Here is a 19,336-nt window from a genome sequence, read left to right as displayed (position 1 = left end):
TCCTCATCCAGCAGGAATTAGCTAAATGATGATATATTATTACTTCAGTTTTTATATAAAGATTTTTATTTACGTCTTAAGAATAGTGCTTCATAGTTGTTTTAATAGAGCAGAAGAGATAACTGTAGCTGTGAGATAGTTCTATAGTTAATGGTATTTTATCTCAGTTACAGCTGAGAATACTTTAAAGAGAAAGTCACATGAAGATTGCAATACCTTTCATCTCTGCTGCGAGTGATTTCAGGTGAGAAAATTTTAGTCAGATTCAAAGTGTTGTAATGCTTTGTAATGTAAAATAACAAAAATACTTGCCATCTGTTAAAGTGCTAAAATATCAATGCATTAATCTAAAATTTAAACTACAAAAATTATCATTATTTATACTCAAAACTATTCTATCAAACATTCACTATACGTATAAATAAATACATACCAAGATGTAAAATTCCCATAAGAAGCTGCAAACAACCAGAAAGAAAAGTCATTATCAAAACATATGGAATTCCTCCAGCACCAACATATTCTGCAGTCATTAATGACATAATTGCAGTTGGTCCAATTGTCAAGTCTTTACAGCTTCCAAATATTGTATACATAAAACATCCCATAAATGCTGTATAAAGACCATACTAAAAAAATAAAAAAAATGCTTAGTTTTGCTTGTAGCAATATATTTAAAAGATAAAATATTAATTTTTTTTAAGTACTACTACATCATCATTTATCATCAAATATGCATAAATATTAAAAGAATATTTTATATATAAAATAGGCTTTCTGACAAAAGGCTTAATTTTGAGGGTAGGGATGGGTTTTATAAAAAATTGTAAATGCTAATAACCAGTAAAATCGTCGTTAAATCCGACCCTATTCGAGACAGGACACACGACCCCCCTTTATCTCCCCACCCCGTCAACCTTTAACCTCCAGAACTTAATAGTATCAATCTCTCTAATACACAAACTACCCTGCAAAATTTCAGAAATTTTCATCTAAAAGCACAGGAGTTAGATAAAACAGAAAGGTAACGAGGACATTGCAACGTCCTTTTGTCCAATGCAATTTGTTGTAGATATTTGTTAATTATAAAAACATTAAGTAGACGATAAGTAGGATTTTAAAAACTCAATGTTGGAATTATTACCAATTATTGTCACCCTAATCGAGTCCTTATATTTCATTTGCTGTCCAACTCAGATTGATAGTAATCTCTTATCCCAGTGAGTGATAAATATGAAGCTATTATTTTAGAATAAGAAAGTAAAATATCGGATCGTCCTATGCCGATAATATTTCGGAGACGATAAAGTAAAATTAAGAACAACTAAAACTGTACTCAAAAGAAAAACGTTATTGATAAGACGAGGATAATACTGTTTAACGGAAGACGGTTAACCACCTTATATAAATATGCAAGATATCTTAAATACACAAACTGTTGAATAAATACGAACTAAGGTTACAAAATGTGTTAATAAAATAAATACAGTTATATACAAATTCGTGTATTCATGTTATTTAGGAATTAAAAATATACCTGAGGAGGCAGATGAGCAATTTGAGCGAGTGCTAATCCTTGAGGAATCACTGTTAAAGCAACTGTCAAACCGGCTACCGCATCGCCTTTCAAATATGCTAAAGAATAATTTGGTAACCAACCAATTATTGGTATTCTTTTTTTGAGAGTTTTCATAGAGCAGCAATCTCTACAAAATGATTTAACCATTTTTCTGAAATGATGACTATAGCTGTTTTCATCTTGTAAAGGAACTTCTTCATTACAATCTATAGAAAAAAACTTAAATATTAAAATATATTTTAAAAAATAATATTCAGAATAAGGGCCACCTGTTAATTACATATATAGTTTAAGAGAGAAGGGGGTTTGTCAGTGGCGTAGTGAACATAACTGGTGCCTGGGGCACGACACTTTATTGGCACCCCCTTCCCCCTCCAGAAACGCATATAGTTTGTCTTGGAGACCATTTGGGCACCCCTCTGCGAGTAGAGCCCTGTGCATGATAGACCCCCTTGCACCTCCCTCGCTACGCCACTGGGGTTTGTAAGTAAAAAGGGGATGGGAAAGAAATCGAGACATTTTTAGACATTTTTATTGGCATTAATAGTAAATGAGTTTTTTTCTTATAAACATTCTTACTAGACATGTAAATAAATTGAAGAACTTTCTTAAATCTGATAAATATTTTTTCACTTCTTCAATATTGGGGGTCCATGAACTATTGTACACCATAATTAAAAGGAAGAGAATTTGCTAAAAATACAACACTGTATATAACAAGGGAGGGAGAGAGGGAGGGAGTGGCTCAAAAACTGCATAAGTAATTAATGGATGTTTCTAAATGTGAAGTCTAAACTAATGAAATCTTATCTGTACTCAAAACCTGTACGATTAACTTATGATTTGTTTTTCTTTTGCTTATAAATATCTCTTATAACACTGTAATAAAAATAGTGCTATATTTTTTGCTGATCTGAATAAGATATGTCAAGATACGCTGCTGATAATGTCAAATAGTGGAAACAACGTTAGTCAATAAAACAAAAATTTCTACTGATTAATATTAAAAGGCCATGTCAAAGCAATTTATAATTAATAATAATTACAGTATTTCCACAATTAAACCATGTTTTTAAAAATAATTTTAAAAACAAAATCCCGTAGAGTTGGTTTGAAAAATTGGGTATTTGAGGCTGGGATTTATTTTGTAATAGGAGATTTGTGGGTAAAAATTAAAATATATATCTTAATTATGTTAATTTACAGGTTATAATTACTGTTTTCATAGTTAATTTAATTTGGCATTTTCCAATTCAATTGTTATACTGTCATTTGTGTCTATTTCATTATTGTTGTTGGAATCAGAATCTTGAACACCATCTTATAGTTCAAAATCATCATCTTAGCTGGATTGCCAGGTAATTTAGATGTCAATCTCTTGCTCTAGGAGTCCAGATCAAATTCAGAAAGGTTGGAAAAACCCAGGTTTGTCTTATACATCAAGTTCTGTTTCTCACTTTTTGGCTAAATCTGAAATGGGCTCTTTTTTATTCTATCCATCCTGTGAACTATTGCTTACAGAATGGATAGAATAAAAAAAGAAATCTGGTCAATCCGAACTGCATTATACTATACAGTCCTTCACACATTTTCCAGTGTTTGCTTTCCAATCCTGGAGATAAATTCAGGAAATACAATAATTCAGTGTTGTTTTGCAGTATCATATTCAAAAACAGCTATTATATTAGTATTATTATTTCAATTATAATTTAAACTATTTTCTTGTACACAAATAACAAATGTTCAAAGCACCGGTTAAGACTAATGGTAATTGATAACTATTGTTAATTATTAGACCACTTGTCTCAACATTTGGCCTAATAATGTGCCAAATTGATTGATAATGGCTGATAACAGTTTAAAAAAAAAACCATTACTATCTTTACCTAAATAGCATAAAAACAAACTCTTCAATAAACAAGATTTATAGGTATTTTAATTTTACTATTATCAGAATTACTGTCCCCCAAAACCTGACAAGTGATAACGATGTATATGCTTGATTATTCTATACGTAGTAGATTCATATTGTTTTATATTATAAACAGACTATTATATTTCAATACAAAATAGGTAAATTAAACTGACATTTTAAATAATTAACAAGGAGCTAAACAACTACATATAATAGTTTACATATCATATGTAAAAACACTAAGAAATTTCTCTGTAATCATAAAAAAAATACAGCTTATACTTCAAAATATGGGTTTGGCCAGGCCCACAATGGGGCAGCCGGACGGTAAGGGACGGGGCCCAACGTATCCGGACAAACCACCCCCCCCAAAATTCTCGGATTTATAGACCCGTCCAGATTCGAACCCAGGTCCCCCAGAGCGGTAGGCTGCCACCTGAAACGCTCATCCGTCTAGACTTTTTTTTAAACTGTTTACAATGAATGGGTAAATTTCATGATGATAAAGCAGATATGAGATATGACACATCCCATGATAGAAACTTATACATACATTTCTAATACCAAGCAATATATAAAATGAGGTATGTGTTTTCTGTATAAATCAGGAAATATGTAGCATGTAATTGGCATTATATGCAAATAAAAATATAAATATTGAAAGGTATGCACTCACCAACATAATTGTCATCCATAGTGTTACCTGGATGTTAACTTTACTTAAAATACAATTCAAATGATTAAAAAGTAATATTTATCATTGAGTTAGATAATGAAAGTAAAAAATAGATTATATATAATGGAGACTTCTATCTAATCAGGATAAATAGAAGAAAATAAGAGGCCTCTGACATACATAGTTAAGTTGGTGTTAAATATTTGAGGGATTCCAAAGTGCAAAATAAATATTTGTTTATTTGATTTGTATCTACCATAATAATTAACAGATGACTTCTAAGATTTACAGATAAAACACAGCTAATTCATGAAGAATCCTTATCAGAAATGGATTATTTTTACTCCCTATTTCACGTGGTCAACTTAAGCTTGAATTTTTGAAATCGATTACGTAATTTACGTCACTGATAGATTAACTAATTAAAAACCAGAATTTCTATAAGAACACGTTTTATAAATTTACAAAAAATACTTTACTTTTATATAATAAAATAATAAGACTGAAAAATTATATATTTTAAAGCTCAGAAATTGATTATAACTTATAAATATTTGATATTTAAATCAAATATTCTCTTTCACGTGCGAATTGACAATTTGGTCACACTGTGGCGCTTCTCGTTAATTTCTCAGAAACGACGAAATAAATTTTTTTTTTTTTTCGAAATTCAATACGTTAATTACATTATAAGTCATTAAATTATATGTTTATTATTACTACAAGTTTTTTTATGTTGTTATATCTTGTACTAATAAATATATTTTTCTGAGCGTGCATCTTTTCAAAGACGTTTACAGTGGAGTACCTTCATCCCGTTCAATAATAATACCAATTATATACTTAATTTACGGTTTTATAATTGAAATTTTCAATAATAAAGCCCACAATAGGAAAATAGGTGTTAAGAACAACAGGTCGTCGTGTTGCTCTCGTTGTTTTGATAAGGAAGGCACAATGGAGCGCGTATACGTTATACACTTTTCCATTCATTGGGTATTATAAATATACAACGGCTGTCCATATTATAAAGAAATTAAGACGAATTTCTAAATCGAAATGAGTTGTAATTACTTTAAATCCACGTTTAAATCTTTCGAAGCGAGAAATAATGGCGGCGCTTACTGTTTTCTGGAACGCGATATTTGATTGGATGACCTATGAGGCCATCCATTAATTACGTTTATATTATATTTATGGGATGGCGAAAAGTACTGTACTGTACATTGGGATAGGGAGGCGTGTCGTGTCATTGTTTACGTGGACTTTATGATGATGGTGGCTAGCGAATTTATTCTTATAAGCCTTCATATTTGTATTGTAACTAAACTATCATAAAATATTTGCAGAACTTTTTAGTCATTTCTTCACTGTCACAGAATACGTGAACTATTGTACTGTACTTTGTACGTGTAATTAAAGGAGGTTTGCCAAAAGGGTTAATGTTACCTTAGGTAGCCAAGATGGCGGCTCGTATCTGATTCCAGCAAGGAAACAGTGGGGCGCACGTTCTAACCTAACCTAACCTATTCTAATAGTTTGGTTGCTAATAATTATGGTAATTTATTAGAATAGGTTAGGTTAGGTTAGAACGTGCGCCCCACTGTTTCCTTGCTGGAATCAGATACGAGCCGCCATCTTGGCTACCTAAGGTAACATTTAACCGCCAAAAGTATATCACTACACAACATGAACACTGTATACATAATTAATGACCAGTTGCTTTATAATTCCCGCTTTTAAGATCGGTATAAAATTCATAAGTAGTTACAAATTTCGTAAGTATACTAATTAAATTATATTCTACAAAGAATTAAAATAATATTTTATAAAACATTAATTTTACAATATAAATTTACTTCACAAAGGAAAGAATGGGCGATAACATTTTACAATACGTTATATAATTATACAGGGTAAAGTTTTATTCATTACTGACGAACCGCATTAAAATTAAGAAATAAAAACAATATTAATTAATTATTCACGAAAATAAATTATAAAGAAAAGATAATAATTTCGAATGCTGAATTGCATATTTCTCGATTAATCAACAAAGAATTTAAATAAATAATATATGAAATCAAATTCATTATACCTGTATTTCATAAAAATATATTGCATATAAATCGGGTACATGTGTATAAATATTTATAATAATATATTAGCAACAATCGGGGGATCTCAAGAGGGAACACGAGGATTAAGCATAAATATTATACTAAAATTACTTTACAAAAAATTATATATATATATATATATATAAAAATACATATTTATATTTCTTTGTGTTGCGTAAGGCCATTAGAAAAGCGAAGTCAGTAACTAAATTATTAATATAAAAATATTATATTATTTAAATCAATTTAACAATTCAGAAGACAGAAGTAGAACTTATTCTATTATTAAGTCCTTTATTTATTTTTAGAAACAAAATTTAATACACTTTTACAAATAAAATAAAAAAAAAAAACCTTCAGCAACGAGTTGCGTAACTTTCCCGGTAACAATGATCGAAAAAGCGCGTGGCGCCATCTGTTCAGATATTTTATTAATAAATTATTATAAAACGATAAGGGTTTAGGCGAGTTTTATACAAAATTATAAATGCTAATAACCAATAAAAATCTTCGTTAGGTCCGACACCACTCGAGATATGACACGTGACTCCTATATCTCACCAATACCTCGACCTTTAACCATCAAAATTTAACAGAATCAATACCCATAATACCCGAACTTCCTTGCAAAATTTCAGAAATTTTCGACAAAAGGCACAGGAGTTATTTAGCTTTAAAGTGAGCGAACGAAATCGTGCCTCCACGTGCACACACCCATATTAGGGTTTTTCCCCATACATTTATATATATATATAGGGAGAAAAACCCTAATGTTTTGCATTTCTCGACGTTTTAAGATCCCCCCAAGGTCCAAAAATGTGAAAATCTTAGGAAAGGTCATTTTTTTTACATTTGTATTTATTCTTTATATAAATAAATTAATAAATAATACTTATAAGCGGTGTAATTGTTAAGTAACGTTCTCCTCGACTGAACGTTGAAATTTTAATGTAAATAAACGTAGAAAATTAAATAAATAACTTAAAATAACATACGTACGCTCATTCTCTCCCTTATTTTCTCCTCTCATTTCTATATTCACATTCGCTGATTTCTTCATCCTCACTTCAAACACTTTATCAACAATTCAACAACACTTCTCCACTTATTACCTATTACATTTATTACCTATTCATAACTGTTGCTGCCATCTACTGGGTTTATCATCGGTGTTATTTGTTAACTTCTTAATTATATTTATTAATCTTCATTATCATTAATTAATTAATCGAATGAGTTTAAAATAAAGTAGCTGTAGTATCTATCCAATGTCATAAAATTTAAATATAGATTAACTACTTATAATATTTAAAAAAATAATACAGTATACTAATATAATGTGTTATTAGTTTATAAAGTGAATTTAAAAAACTGTAAAAATTCAAAATAATTAAATATGTTATTAATTTTCTTCTTAAATTAATTCTTTATTTAGCTTCTTGTTTGGATTTGTATCAAGTTATTATTTTAGCAACCCAATAGTACAGTTTGTTTTTTTCTTTTTCCTGTTGTGATAAGTTTGGAAAAAAAAAAAACAGCACTATTGGGTTGCTGAAATAGTAATTTGATTCTTAAATTAAATTTATAATAATTTATCATCTTCTCATATAGTCTAGTAGTTGTTATACAGTGGTTATTAAGGGTAACTATGTCTCTCCTCCCCTCTTTTTCTTTTTTTCTTTCCTCCTCTTTCTCCTCTCTCTCTCTCTTCTTACTCCCTCCTTCTCTCTCTTCCTCTCTCTCTCCCTCTTTCTCCTGTTTCTCTCCCCTTCCTTTCTCTTTCTCTCTCCTTCTCCCCCTCGTTCTCTCTTTCTCCTCTTTTTCTCTTCCTCCCTCATCTCTCCCTCCCTCCCTCATCTTTCCCTCATCTCTCCTTCCCTCATCTCTCCCTCCCTCATCTCTCTCTCCCTCTTCTCTTCCCCACTTTCTTCTCTTTCCCTCCCTCTTCTCTTCCCCTCCCTCTTCTCTCTATAATAGTAATTACTTTTAATTTTTTAGTGATTATGTAATATCATATACGTAAAATTGCTATTTTTACGTGTAATTCTGTTAATTTACAGTTTCTACTGTTATAAAACACGATAAGCAATCAGTGTTTGAGACAGATGAGATGATCCTCAGATGCAAACGTGGGCCTGACGTGCCTTCGAAATCAATGGTCCTGCTGGCTTCATCACTATCTGTTCTTCCTAGTTATAATTTCTTATATTTTTTCTTTCGGTTATACACTAAATTCAGACAGACAAACAGGACGTATCAGTATTACATATACATTATTGACACGGAATGTTTCATTTAAACATATAACGAGTCGACGTGAAAATATTGTGTCGAAGCGTGTCTGTGAATAATTAATCTGTTCGTTTTTTGTTAAAAAAATATTTATTTTATATTCATTTTCAATAAATAAAACAATGCTTATGAAGCTAAAAATTATTTAAATGAATTAGTCCCGTATGTTAAAGAACCACTTCCCAGCTTTACCTAGTTACTGTACTCCATCAATTGGAGTTTATCACGTTTTGGAGACCGCGATCTATTGGTTGGGTAAATTAAATAAACACAAAATATACTTGTATGAAGTAATTATGTATACAGGAAGATTGTTTGCTGTAGTGGCACTGTGACAGTACTACGAACAATTACGTGAAAACAATAGATTACTGTCATTATCAAAGCTTTAATTATTTTATTTTTATGTATAATCTTGCATTTATATGACAAACACACCTGCCCATGACATATGCTTGCTACGTCACGTAGCTACTGTTAATCCTAGTACAGAAAAACAATTAAACTTTATATTTTTTAACTGAACACTGGTATTGGATCGCGGGTGAAACGAGCCGGCAGCTCGGATTTTTCCAGGTTTTATTCACTTGTTTTAAAGTCTAAATAAGGGTCAGTTCACAAAGAAAATCCTACACCGTGTGTTGCGTTACTTTATTCAGGTGGTTTCGAAAATTTGAAAGGTCGCGACCTTTTATAAAACATATATTTCGGCGTATCCCTATTTTTAGCTTAATAGCGTAATAACTTCTGTGCTCTTTATCGATAATTGCTGAAATTTTACAGGGAGGGTTGGGCCCCCTAGTACTATTACCCCCTACAGTACTATTACTTTTAATTTGTCTTAGTGCTAATTAATTAATAATATATATATATAACCGTTCAGACAAAAGTTGGCTTAGTGTGTAAGCCACGTTTACACAGGCGAATTGATGGATCGTAGTGAAAGAAATATCGATTTTGTACACGTTAACTTATTAACGTGGCTGGTATTAGAAGTAATTTAAAGACGGGTGGTGCTGTGCCACCATAGCTCAGTGGTTAGAGCACTGGTCTTGTAAATCAGGGGTCGTGAGTTCGAGTCTCATTGGTGGCTTCTTCCATTTTTAATTTAATTTTTCCACTTAAAATTACAGAAAAATATTTCAATGGTTACTTAATATCGCATCCGTGTTAAATAAATACTTTTATTTTTATTCCACTGTGTTATTTTAATTCCAAAATTGAAGGAAGTTAATAATAACGAACAATGGATAAATGGTTGTTTTTTTTAACGATTTCATTGTATTTAGTTTAAATACAATAAAATTGTCTTGTAAATACGTTTAAGTGCAGATAGATTGATTTATTTTATCATGGATAATTTATGGATAATGGCAATGATTAATTTTCTGTGATATAAAACTTTATAAAGGGGGGTTGATATATTGAAAATCATTAATATTCCGTACCTTTTGAAAAATATTGATTTATAATTACTTTATCTTCTTCCAAAGAAGATATTTAACATACAGATTAATAACTTTGGGTCAGACAGATAAAGATCTTGGCCTCAGAACTACAAAATCCCCGCTGAGAAAGGACATAAATCACAGATGAAATTAGTGACACTTCAATCCTTGTTAGGTTTGTCAAAGAGGTGAACACCCAAGGTTGGAGAAATCATCATAAATTTTCTTTACAGTAAATGGTGTATTATACGTTACAAAATTGAATTCTTTTAAAAATAATATACAAAATTTGTTTTTTTTCTTTAAAAAAAATAGTGACATTTAATGGCTTGATCAAAATTATAAACCTCTACAATTGAACCTCAAATAACGACCACAGCTAAACAGCGGCCATTTTTTTCAGGATTTCTTTTCTTTTTGGTATTGCATTTTTAAATATAATAATATAAATGGCTTCATTCCTCCGCAAACCGTTTATTCGTGGGTGGAACAGCAAATTTCAGACTAAACCCTAAACACCTGAGTGAACAAATCTGTGATAAAGAAAAACCACCCAAGGAGATACACACCAGGATTTGACAAGTACAAATTTACAAACCTTGATTGCCTCATTGTCAGTATATATCGACAGTACACACATACTCGTATATAGATAGATCTGTATACAGTGTTTGTGTGTATATATATATAGAAGATTCTTTGGTGTAATAACTGTAGTAGATTCAAAAAATGGCAACTGCTTACAAGCCATTTCGCCCGTGGGATGATCACAGAACTAAGCTACAATCTCGTACAAATTTAAAAGAATCTTATCGTTGGCTAAAAAGTATTCCCGTTAACTTTAAAGTGAAACGTTATGTCTGTTATTTCTGTAATAAAAGCTTCTACAACAAAGGGCAATTGAAAGGGCACTTCAGGATTCATACAGGTATGTAAATACTTTCAATTTAGATTTATATATGTGTGTATGTGTGTGTGTAAGAAAGGTGAATTAAGGACCGGGCCAACCATAAATAAATGTTTCCAAGCATTGTTTTTAATAAAAGACTAAATTTTGGTGCCTCCTCCGTGTTTGGAACCGGGTCTGAGCCTGATATTATTAGGCCTATATTATTTACCACAATTAGAATTGAGGATACTTCATAGGAATAAAAATTTATTGCAGAAAAGAGGCTACCCAAATTAATTACAATTAGTAACATTAACTTGTCTATTTTGCAATGAATTAGGTTCATTTCTAACTGTTCATTAAACAAAATTTATATACTGTAAATATACACAAGGCCGGACAAAACCTAAACAAGAAGCAGCATAGAGTTTTGCGTTATGAGTGTATAGCTTAGAGCCTGACATTTATACGTGTATCATTATTTGGTGGAGGGAAAGGGCCTCTTATATGTTATAGCTTATATAATATCTAATATATCTGTCATACAGTATGTACTGTACTGATACGTGAAGATAACTGTTAAAGGATTATACCCGATGAGTTATGCCTATCTTTCCTCGAAACTTTTGCTTGTCTGATTAAGGAAAAGGATTAAGCATGATAGTTTTCCGTTGTGTTTTAAGTTTTATCTGAGTCTACTTTAGTCATTTTTGGTGTTCCAGGCCTAGTCATGCTTCCTCATTCTCGTAGTTTTTCCGATTCTCTTCACTTGAGTGATACCTAAATAAAGGCTAATTTCTCGTAGAAAGTCCTCCCGGAAGATACCCTTGACATCTCTGTGTATGTGTGTTGGCATCTATTTCATTTAATATCTCAGGATGGGGGTAATGATGTAGAAACGAAATTTGGCATGGTAGCTCGTGCATAAGGAACATTAATGCTATTAAATTTTGGTAATTAAAACTCGTAGTGTGTCATATCTCGATAGGGGTTTAGACATAATGATGTTATTAGCATTTACAATTTTTTATGAAACTCATTAATACCCTCAAAACTAAGTGTTTTGCCATTTTATAATAATTAAAAATATAAATAGATTTTTATAACAAAATTTCATAACAGATGGCGCTACACGAGATTTTATTTATTATAATTAAAAATATACTGTAAAAGTTATTTTTTAACAGCGGGGAAAGTTACGCAACTCGTTGCTGGATTTTGAAATAGTAACTTAAATGTCAGCAATTTTTACGTTTCACTTGATGTCGTATAATAATTTTGTGTCACGGATGAAGCTTATTTTAATAATAAAAATATTTTTTCATTATTTAACATTACAATAATAAAAATTTTATTCACATACTCATTACAATTTCAATTCAATATAGTTTATTAGTAATTGTTATAAATATTACTAAATTATTCTATAAGTAATTATACAAAATCATCTTATTTACATATAATAAAAATAATAATTATTTTTTCTACCTTCTTTATATTACTAAAACGCAATTCAATCAATAAAAATGAAAGAAAAATGGCTGAAGAAGAGTAATAAATACAAGTAGAACATATACATGTACAGTACATCTGTGTATTATTATTCTGATATAAATCAATTTGCAAATTAAATTTTTCTAAGTATAATATTATATAATATAAATATTGTCATACTATAAGCATAATTTGCATAAAATCCGTTCCATTCTTCTGATGCCAAGGGCTAGTAAGTTAAACCTCTCTTCGAACATGAATTAACATAGAAGCATCACATGTTTTCGTGTTTCTTCAAGCTACACTCTAATACAAATCGACAAATTTTGTAATAGTTACGATAGAAAGTTTCGATGACATTGCATTTATAAAATCTATTATGCAAAAACGAAACGAAGCATTGCATCGACGTCACTTTAAACACTTAAAAAGTATTTTATTTTTAACGACAAGCAGTACGCTAAAAAAAACCCCCGTTAATCAACTTGTTTATTTTCAGGCGAGAGACCGTACAGATGTGACCATAAAGATTGTAATAAATCATTTACAAGAAGAGAAGAGCTCATACGTCATAAAAGGACACACACGGGACTTCGGCCTTATCCTTGTAACATTTGCAATAAGAAATTCGGACGAAAGGATCACCTGAAGAAACATACAAAGATTCACTATAAGAAAGGAAATTACGAGACATGCAGAGATGGCAGTTGCTGTTCCTATTAAATCTAATGCAATCTAATAGAATACTAAGTTTCTATGGAGGAACCAAGATGGAGGTCTCTATAGATACATGATGGATTCCGCCATCTTGGATCCAAGATGGCGGAATCCATCGTGGTTTCTTCATCTTGGATCCTTAGGAAAGGCAATTGAAAATTAACTATTTGTTTAGATTCGTGGAATGAATAATTCAACTCTAATTTGTATTTTTATATAATATACTCTACGCAAATTATTAATTAAAACACTTATGTGATAGGAATTACTAACCTGTTTTTGTTCTTAGAGGCTATAATTTGTTTTTAAATCAAATATATATTATAAAATTAAAATATAAAATAAAATACATTTAAAAATATAAAATAACATTTATAAAATTCGTAAATTTAACGCTTATAACTTGAAACAATAATTAAAAATACTGTATTATATTAATAAAGTGCTATTCATCATTAGAGTTTTATTAATATTATTTGTTTTGAATATTACAGAGGAATATTCAAATATATATTTTAAAATTTTAATAAATGAAAATGGACATTTTCTAAACTCTAAATGTTTTGTATTAAATTAATTTTTTTAAATAATTGTTTTAAAAAATAGTATGTTTTCATACCGTAAGATGGCAGCACGTCGAATAAAATGGCTTCACTTCCGCAAAATATACTCCTAACTTTTGTAACCTAAATATTTTTTTTTAATGTAAAATATTTTTTAAAAAGTCAATCCAATTTTTATATTAAGTAAAATTTAAATTTTTGGATTTTCTATATATGTAGATAGGAAGGTATTTTGTACAGTATCTATGTACGAAAATCTTTCTATATATTACACATTTACAGTATATAACTCGCACGTATACATGGATAATTATCCGTAAATTGGCAAACTGCGGAAATTACACCACCAGAGCCTGATATTGTTTGCATCCGCCATAGCTTAATGTTATACAGATGATACTTGTAACCGTTTTTTACTCTACTGGTTGGGAAAATTCGCTACTCCGGCACCTCCTGCCTTGATTCAAGCTTGCCGGATTAGTGAAGTTCAACTTCACTAATCCGGTTCAAAGGCCAATTGGGGATACGGGGCTTAATAAATCCCTGCTGTATCTTCATTTGAATACCTGTACCCGTAATACAATCGTCGTGTACATATTAATTTCTTTGGGTATTTCTGGATTCGCCACTGATGCAATTACATTAATACTGAAAAGTTTTCTAAAGAATTAACAGCTAACTTAATCAAATTTAGAGAATATATATTGTACTAAACAAAATAAATTTAAAAACTCGAGTGTAGTATACAGAATGTCGTGTACACGTGCAAGTAAAGTTCATTATATTGGAGAAATTGGAAGAATATATGATGCGTATCTACGGATATTTACAAAACATACAGCGATTAAAAATTAATTAATTTCAATAGTGGAATGTTAATAGATGACGTATGGAACGACGTTATATATAAGAATAAAAGTACAATGTTACGTGACCGCCATTGATATAGGAGAGACTCAAAAAATTGGTGTAAACTCTGTCCCAGATTGTACCTTTGTAAGCTATTTTAAGAAAGAAACGATACGTTTTTAAGAAATAATAAACGTGAAAAATTGTTAATAAATGCCAAAGGTCAACAATGGATAACTTTATGCTTGTTGCTTGCCTGCAATCTATATAATACAACAGGCATCCGAGCCCTTTGCTCGGCGGGGGGTTCCCCGGGACAAGTTGGGCGTATCCGGCGCCCTGCGCTGAACCCGCAGTTGGTCGATTACATCCGGATTAAGATACGGATTCCGGTTCCACCCTGCAGACCCCTTTTGTAGCTGGGCCTCTTTCAGGGCCCTCTTTGAGATTTTCACTTTATCGGCGGCCCTGGGGCCCATTGTCCCGTTGGAAGAACCCCTTCGACTCACAAATAAACCAAAAATAGAAATAATATAAACATGAACGATGCACAGGACTGTGTTGTAGTCCCTGACACGTGTGTCGTTTCATTGGATGAAATTTCGTTATGTGGAATATTTTGATTTTAAAGTTAATTATTAATGTAACATGGCAGAATCCAGTGACAATTTTAGGGTTCTTTGCTTTGGTTTTGATGGGGGATACGGCAACGCATGGGCGATCTGCTAAAGTGGGTGCTTTCCGGGGAATTTTCTATGGGAAATTAGCCCCTATGTAGGTATTGACATGAAGAAAACTAGGAAAATTCGTGTGGCCAGCCAGTTGATCCGGCGAGAACTCGCGACCAACTACAGTGTTCGGCGGTTTTATCTATCTTTTGCCTAAGATCTTACATTTTTAGGAGCCTTAGATAACTAATTATTGTAGCCCCCACTAAGAGAAGAGCTTACCTCTTTTATACCCCCTGTGGGTGTTGTTAAATGGAGCCAGACATATTTATATGTCTGGCTTCGTTATATATTTATTTTATATTATATATATTTATACACAAACTACCCCATGAAAGTTTCCGGGGTTCGTCGGCAGCCAGGATTCACATAATAAGAAGTATAAATGTTATAAATGTAATTAAAAATTATAGTTTTAAATAAAATATTACAAAAATAAAATGAAAATTAAGTAAATAATTTAATAAAGAGGAAGATTGTATACCGGTAATTTATGTATTTTTCATTCATTTTCAAGACTCTTCTGCAACATCACCAGTAGAAAATATAAATAAAATATGAAAATTCAGTCAAAAAGTGACGATTTTTAAAAAATAAAGTACATTAAACATCATTATTTATAAGTAGCCAAGGGTGGTTGTATGAAAGAGTGTTTGCTTTCCACTAAGAAGTCACAAATTCTGTTCCCATTTGGGGTTAGCCTCACCGCTCTCAGAGGCAATTTGTCTTAACAAATAAGACACAGATTGTTTTACAAGGTGTCCGAATGAATCATCGACTTAAAAAACGCATTAATATAAAGAAATGAATACACGAAAAAAGGCAAGATCAGGAAAAATAAACAGTAGAGGTGCTAAAAATGCAAAAAGTTTATTCGAATAGTCGCTTACCTGATCGGTTTTAAGTTGAAAATGTGAACTTTTATACGTTTGCATTATGTAAACTACACATCACGGGATCTGTACAATTTCTAGGACTTATCTAGTATTAAATTACCAGTACTGGATAGTAATTAGTATATATTTATGCTATCTAAGGCTCTTAAAAATGTAAGATCTTAAGCAAAAGGTGGATAAAACCGCCGAACACTAGTTGGTCGCGGGTTCTTGCCTGACCACGTGGATTTTCTAAGTTTCCTTCACATCAATACCTACATAGGGGCTAGTTTCCCATAGAAAATTCCCCCGGGAAGCACTCACCTTAGCAGATCGCCCATATCCCATCAAAACCGAGGAAAAAACCCTAAAATAGTCACTGGATTCTGCCACGTTACATTAATAATTAACTTTAAAATGAAAACATTCCACATAAAAACGAAATTTTATTTAATTTATATAGAGAAACCCATTAGAATTTGTAAGAAAAAAAAATTATTTTACCTTTTAATGTTGTTTTCTTAGGGAAAAAAATAGTAGTAAAAATAGGTTATAATAATTAGTTGAAAGTGTTATAAATTTATTCAATAAAGATTTATTTTACTTTTTTCTTGACGTTTCTAGTCTTGGGAAGGATGCAATTCAATCCGATCTTTGTTCTGATTTCCTTACTGTAACAACAAAACGAAATTCTACACTTGACAACACATCTCTAGAGGTTTGGTAAGACGAGGAACTACAAATGTCAACAAATCCTCTTTTATCTGCTAGTGACGGGGGGAGGGTGAAGATGAAGGAAAAAGTTGATTTCTTTCCATTTCAATATTTTTAATAGATGTAAAAAAATTTTTTTAAAAATCGAAAATAGCTAATCTGTAACGTTAAATTATTTACTATAATTTATAAACTGTCTGGTGTCTGCACGGAGTTTTGCAGAGTTACTTACGATGAGTGACTCCTAATCCTATATCTAGATTCATTCACAGTTGGGGCCTTTGTACTGGTCTCATTTCATCTCCATACAAAAGCTTATTGATACAAAGGCCCCATTGTGGACGAATATAGTTACAAAGGCTCCATCTGCGGTAGAATGTATAGAAACAAAAGCCCCCATGTGTGGATGAATCTGTAAATGAAGTGTTTTTCTCTACATATAAACGAAATTTCGAGCTCTTTTTTATATTTGAGGGGCAATCTGCATCCTCCTGTAATTGGTCCTTCGTAAGAGTTTCTACTCAAAATATCTTAAACGTTATGAGACTCAAAATGGCGTACATATCAATTTCTCTTGTCATAAATACAACGTAAACAACTAGGCCTACATCTTTAGGGCCCGGGCTAGGTTTAGACTCGCGGCCATAAGCTATAACAAGTCTAGGCCCTTTATTTTGATACAACTAAGAATGAGGGGCCCTAAGTTACAGCATGTTTAGGTTATTTAAGAGCCCCGCCATGTTTTTTTTTTAAATTGATTACTATTATAAGGGCCACTTTTATATTATGGCTTAGGGCCGTAGCAAGTTTATGTAAGGCCTTGATCGTAAATAATAAAAATATTAAATGAATTAATTAGTTGTTTTCCTCTCAAATGATAAAGTGTCATTGATTACGTCAAGATGTTTTCTGTTTTATCACAATTAAACAAAACTACAAACGATTTAATTTAAATTAAATGTAATTAAGCCGATTAATATAGAATTATTTATAATTAAGTTAAATTTTATGTCCTTTTAATTAATTTCAGAAAAACATTAATATTTAAATAAAGTGTTTATTGAATTTCACTTTAATCTTTATTTTGATGAATTTATTAAAAGGATTTATTCATTTTATTTTTCAGAGTTAATCCACTCGTTAATTAAATTACTAATTAATAATATAAGAAGCAAATTTATTAATTTTCCTATTAAATAATAAATTTATCATTTTAATTATATTTTCTCTCCTTATTAAATTGTGTTTGCTCTGCGCGACGCGACGCGACACGACGCGTATCCTTCCCAATTGCTGTTTATTGTGAAACAGAAAGACAGTTTATACCCTTTATTGTTTTAAAATAAAGAATAAAAATCTAAAAAGTAAATTATAAAACATTGCTTAAGATATTGGTATCGTTTTAAAGCAATGGATATGGTGTTACGGTCGCTTTCGCCTAGTCGCGAGTGTCGGCGCGACGCGTTAAAATTCAGTTATATCTTAAAAAAAAAAATTTAAGCAATTTCCGAATATTTCTTTCAAATTAATATATTTTATATCGAAAAGTATTGAAATATTTTAAAGAAATTTTACAAATCGGCTTCACTTTGCTATAGATGTATCGTAAGCGAGAGGGCTACGCGAAGCCGCGTCGCGTCGCGCAGCCTTTTCGTTTAAACTCCTTTCTTCCATTATTTTGTTTCAAAATTCTTACGACATTTTAAAATTATATTCTATATAATATATTATTTGTGTTTTTTAAAATAAACGCTTGAAAAAAAATTTATTTAATTAATTATACATGATTTATCTTTATTAACAGAAAGAGGAAGAGAAGATTCTCATGAGAATCTTCATTCTCTTCTCCCCCCTCTCTGGTCAATGATTAGTCGAAAATATAGTGTCTTATCCTTCTCTAAAAGCCACCAAAATGTATGAATAAAATCAATAAAGCAAATAAAACAAAATTTTCACCACGTATATCATGTTTTTTATATATATAAAAAAAAAAACCATAAATTTTGGGGCCTTCCGCTATGTCCCGGTATCTATATCCTGATCCAAATATAAAGGGAGGCCCCAAAATTTAAGTTCTTTTATGCAAGATGTAGATATTTTGAATACAGTTAATAAATCAATTTAAACGTTCCGTTAGTTAAATATTTTTTCCAGAATTTCGTCACTTCACTGCGAAAATTCTATGTCTAGTGTGAAGAATTTACAATATTTTACAAGAATTTACGCTTTTACAATTAGGTATCCACACGTTTTCTTCGGGTATATTTATTTCTACAGTGAGAAGTATCGATTACGACAGTAAATAGCGCGTAAAAGAGGGAATGTATAACAAAATAACATGTTTATCTTTTCCTTAAATGATCCTTTCGTACACAATTAAGAACCATTACTCACAACCATTACCATTTAATCATTTTAATGAATTAAATAAAGAAAACTTAAATCCACTCATTTACTTATCTGTTCAAACAAGGTTT

The 19,336-nt window shown here is 31.0% G+C and overlaps 1 protein-coding gene and 1 non-coding gene across 5 annotated transcripts in view; one reads left to right on the top strand and one right to left on the bottom strand.

Moving 5' to 3' along the window:
• The window catches only part of LOC136981663 (sodium-independent sulfate anion transporter-like), a 31,257-nt gene extending 23,898 nt beyond the window's left edge, over positions 1–7,359 (bottom strand). For 3 of the 4 annotated variants that reach the window (XR_010881755.1, XM_067278001.1, XM_067278002.1), the window contains exons 1-3: positions 7,290–7,359; positions 1,538–1,785; positions 434–629 (exon numbers count right to left, since the gene is read on the bottom strand). Coding sequence is in view for 3 of the 4 variants with exons in the window: in XM_067278001.1 (XP_067134102.1) it covers positions 434–629; positions 1,538–1,785; positions 7,290–7,350 (505 nt within the window). In the remaining variant the exon portion in view is untranslated. Of the gene's footprint in view, positions 1–433; positions 630–1,537; positions 1,786–4,170; positions 4,531–7,289 lie in introns of those variants that run through there. The other variant, XM_067278003.1, reaches the window with a different exon arrangement.
• Positions 7,360–9,602: 2,243 nt separating this feature from the next.
• TRNAT-UGU (transfer RNA threonine (anticodon UGU)) lies at positions 9,603–9,675 on the top strand. Its single transcript has one exon. It is a non-coding gene; the product is annotated as a tRNA-Thr (tRNA).
• Positions 9,676–19,336: the final 9,661 nt, after the last annotated feature.

This window comes from Centruroides vittatus, unplaced genomic scaffold (genome assembly GCF_030686945.1).
Source record: "Centruroides vittatus isolate TY-2023 unplaced genomic scaffold, ASM3068694v2 contig_786, whole genome shotgun sequence".
Taxonomy (NCBI): Eukaryota; Metazoa; Arthropoda; class Arachnida; order Scorpiones; family Buthidae; genus Centruroides; species Centruroides vittatus.
This window is presented reverse-complemented; position numbering and strand designations above follow the sequence as displayed.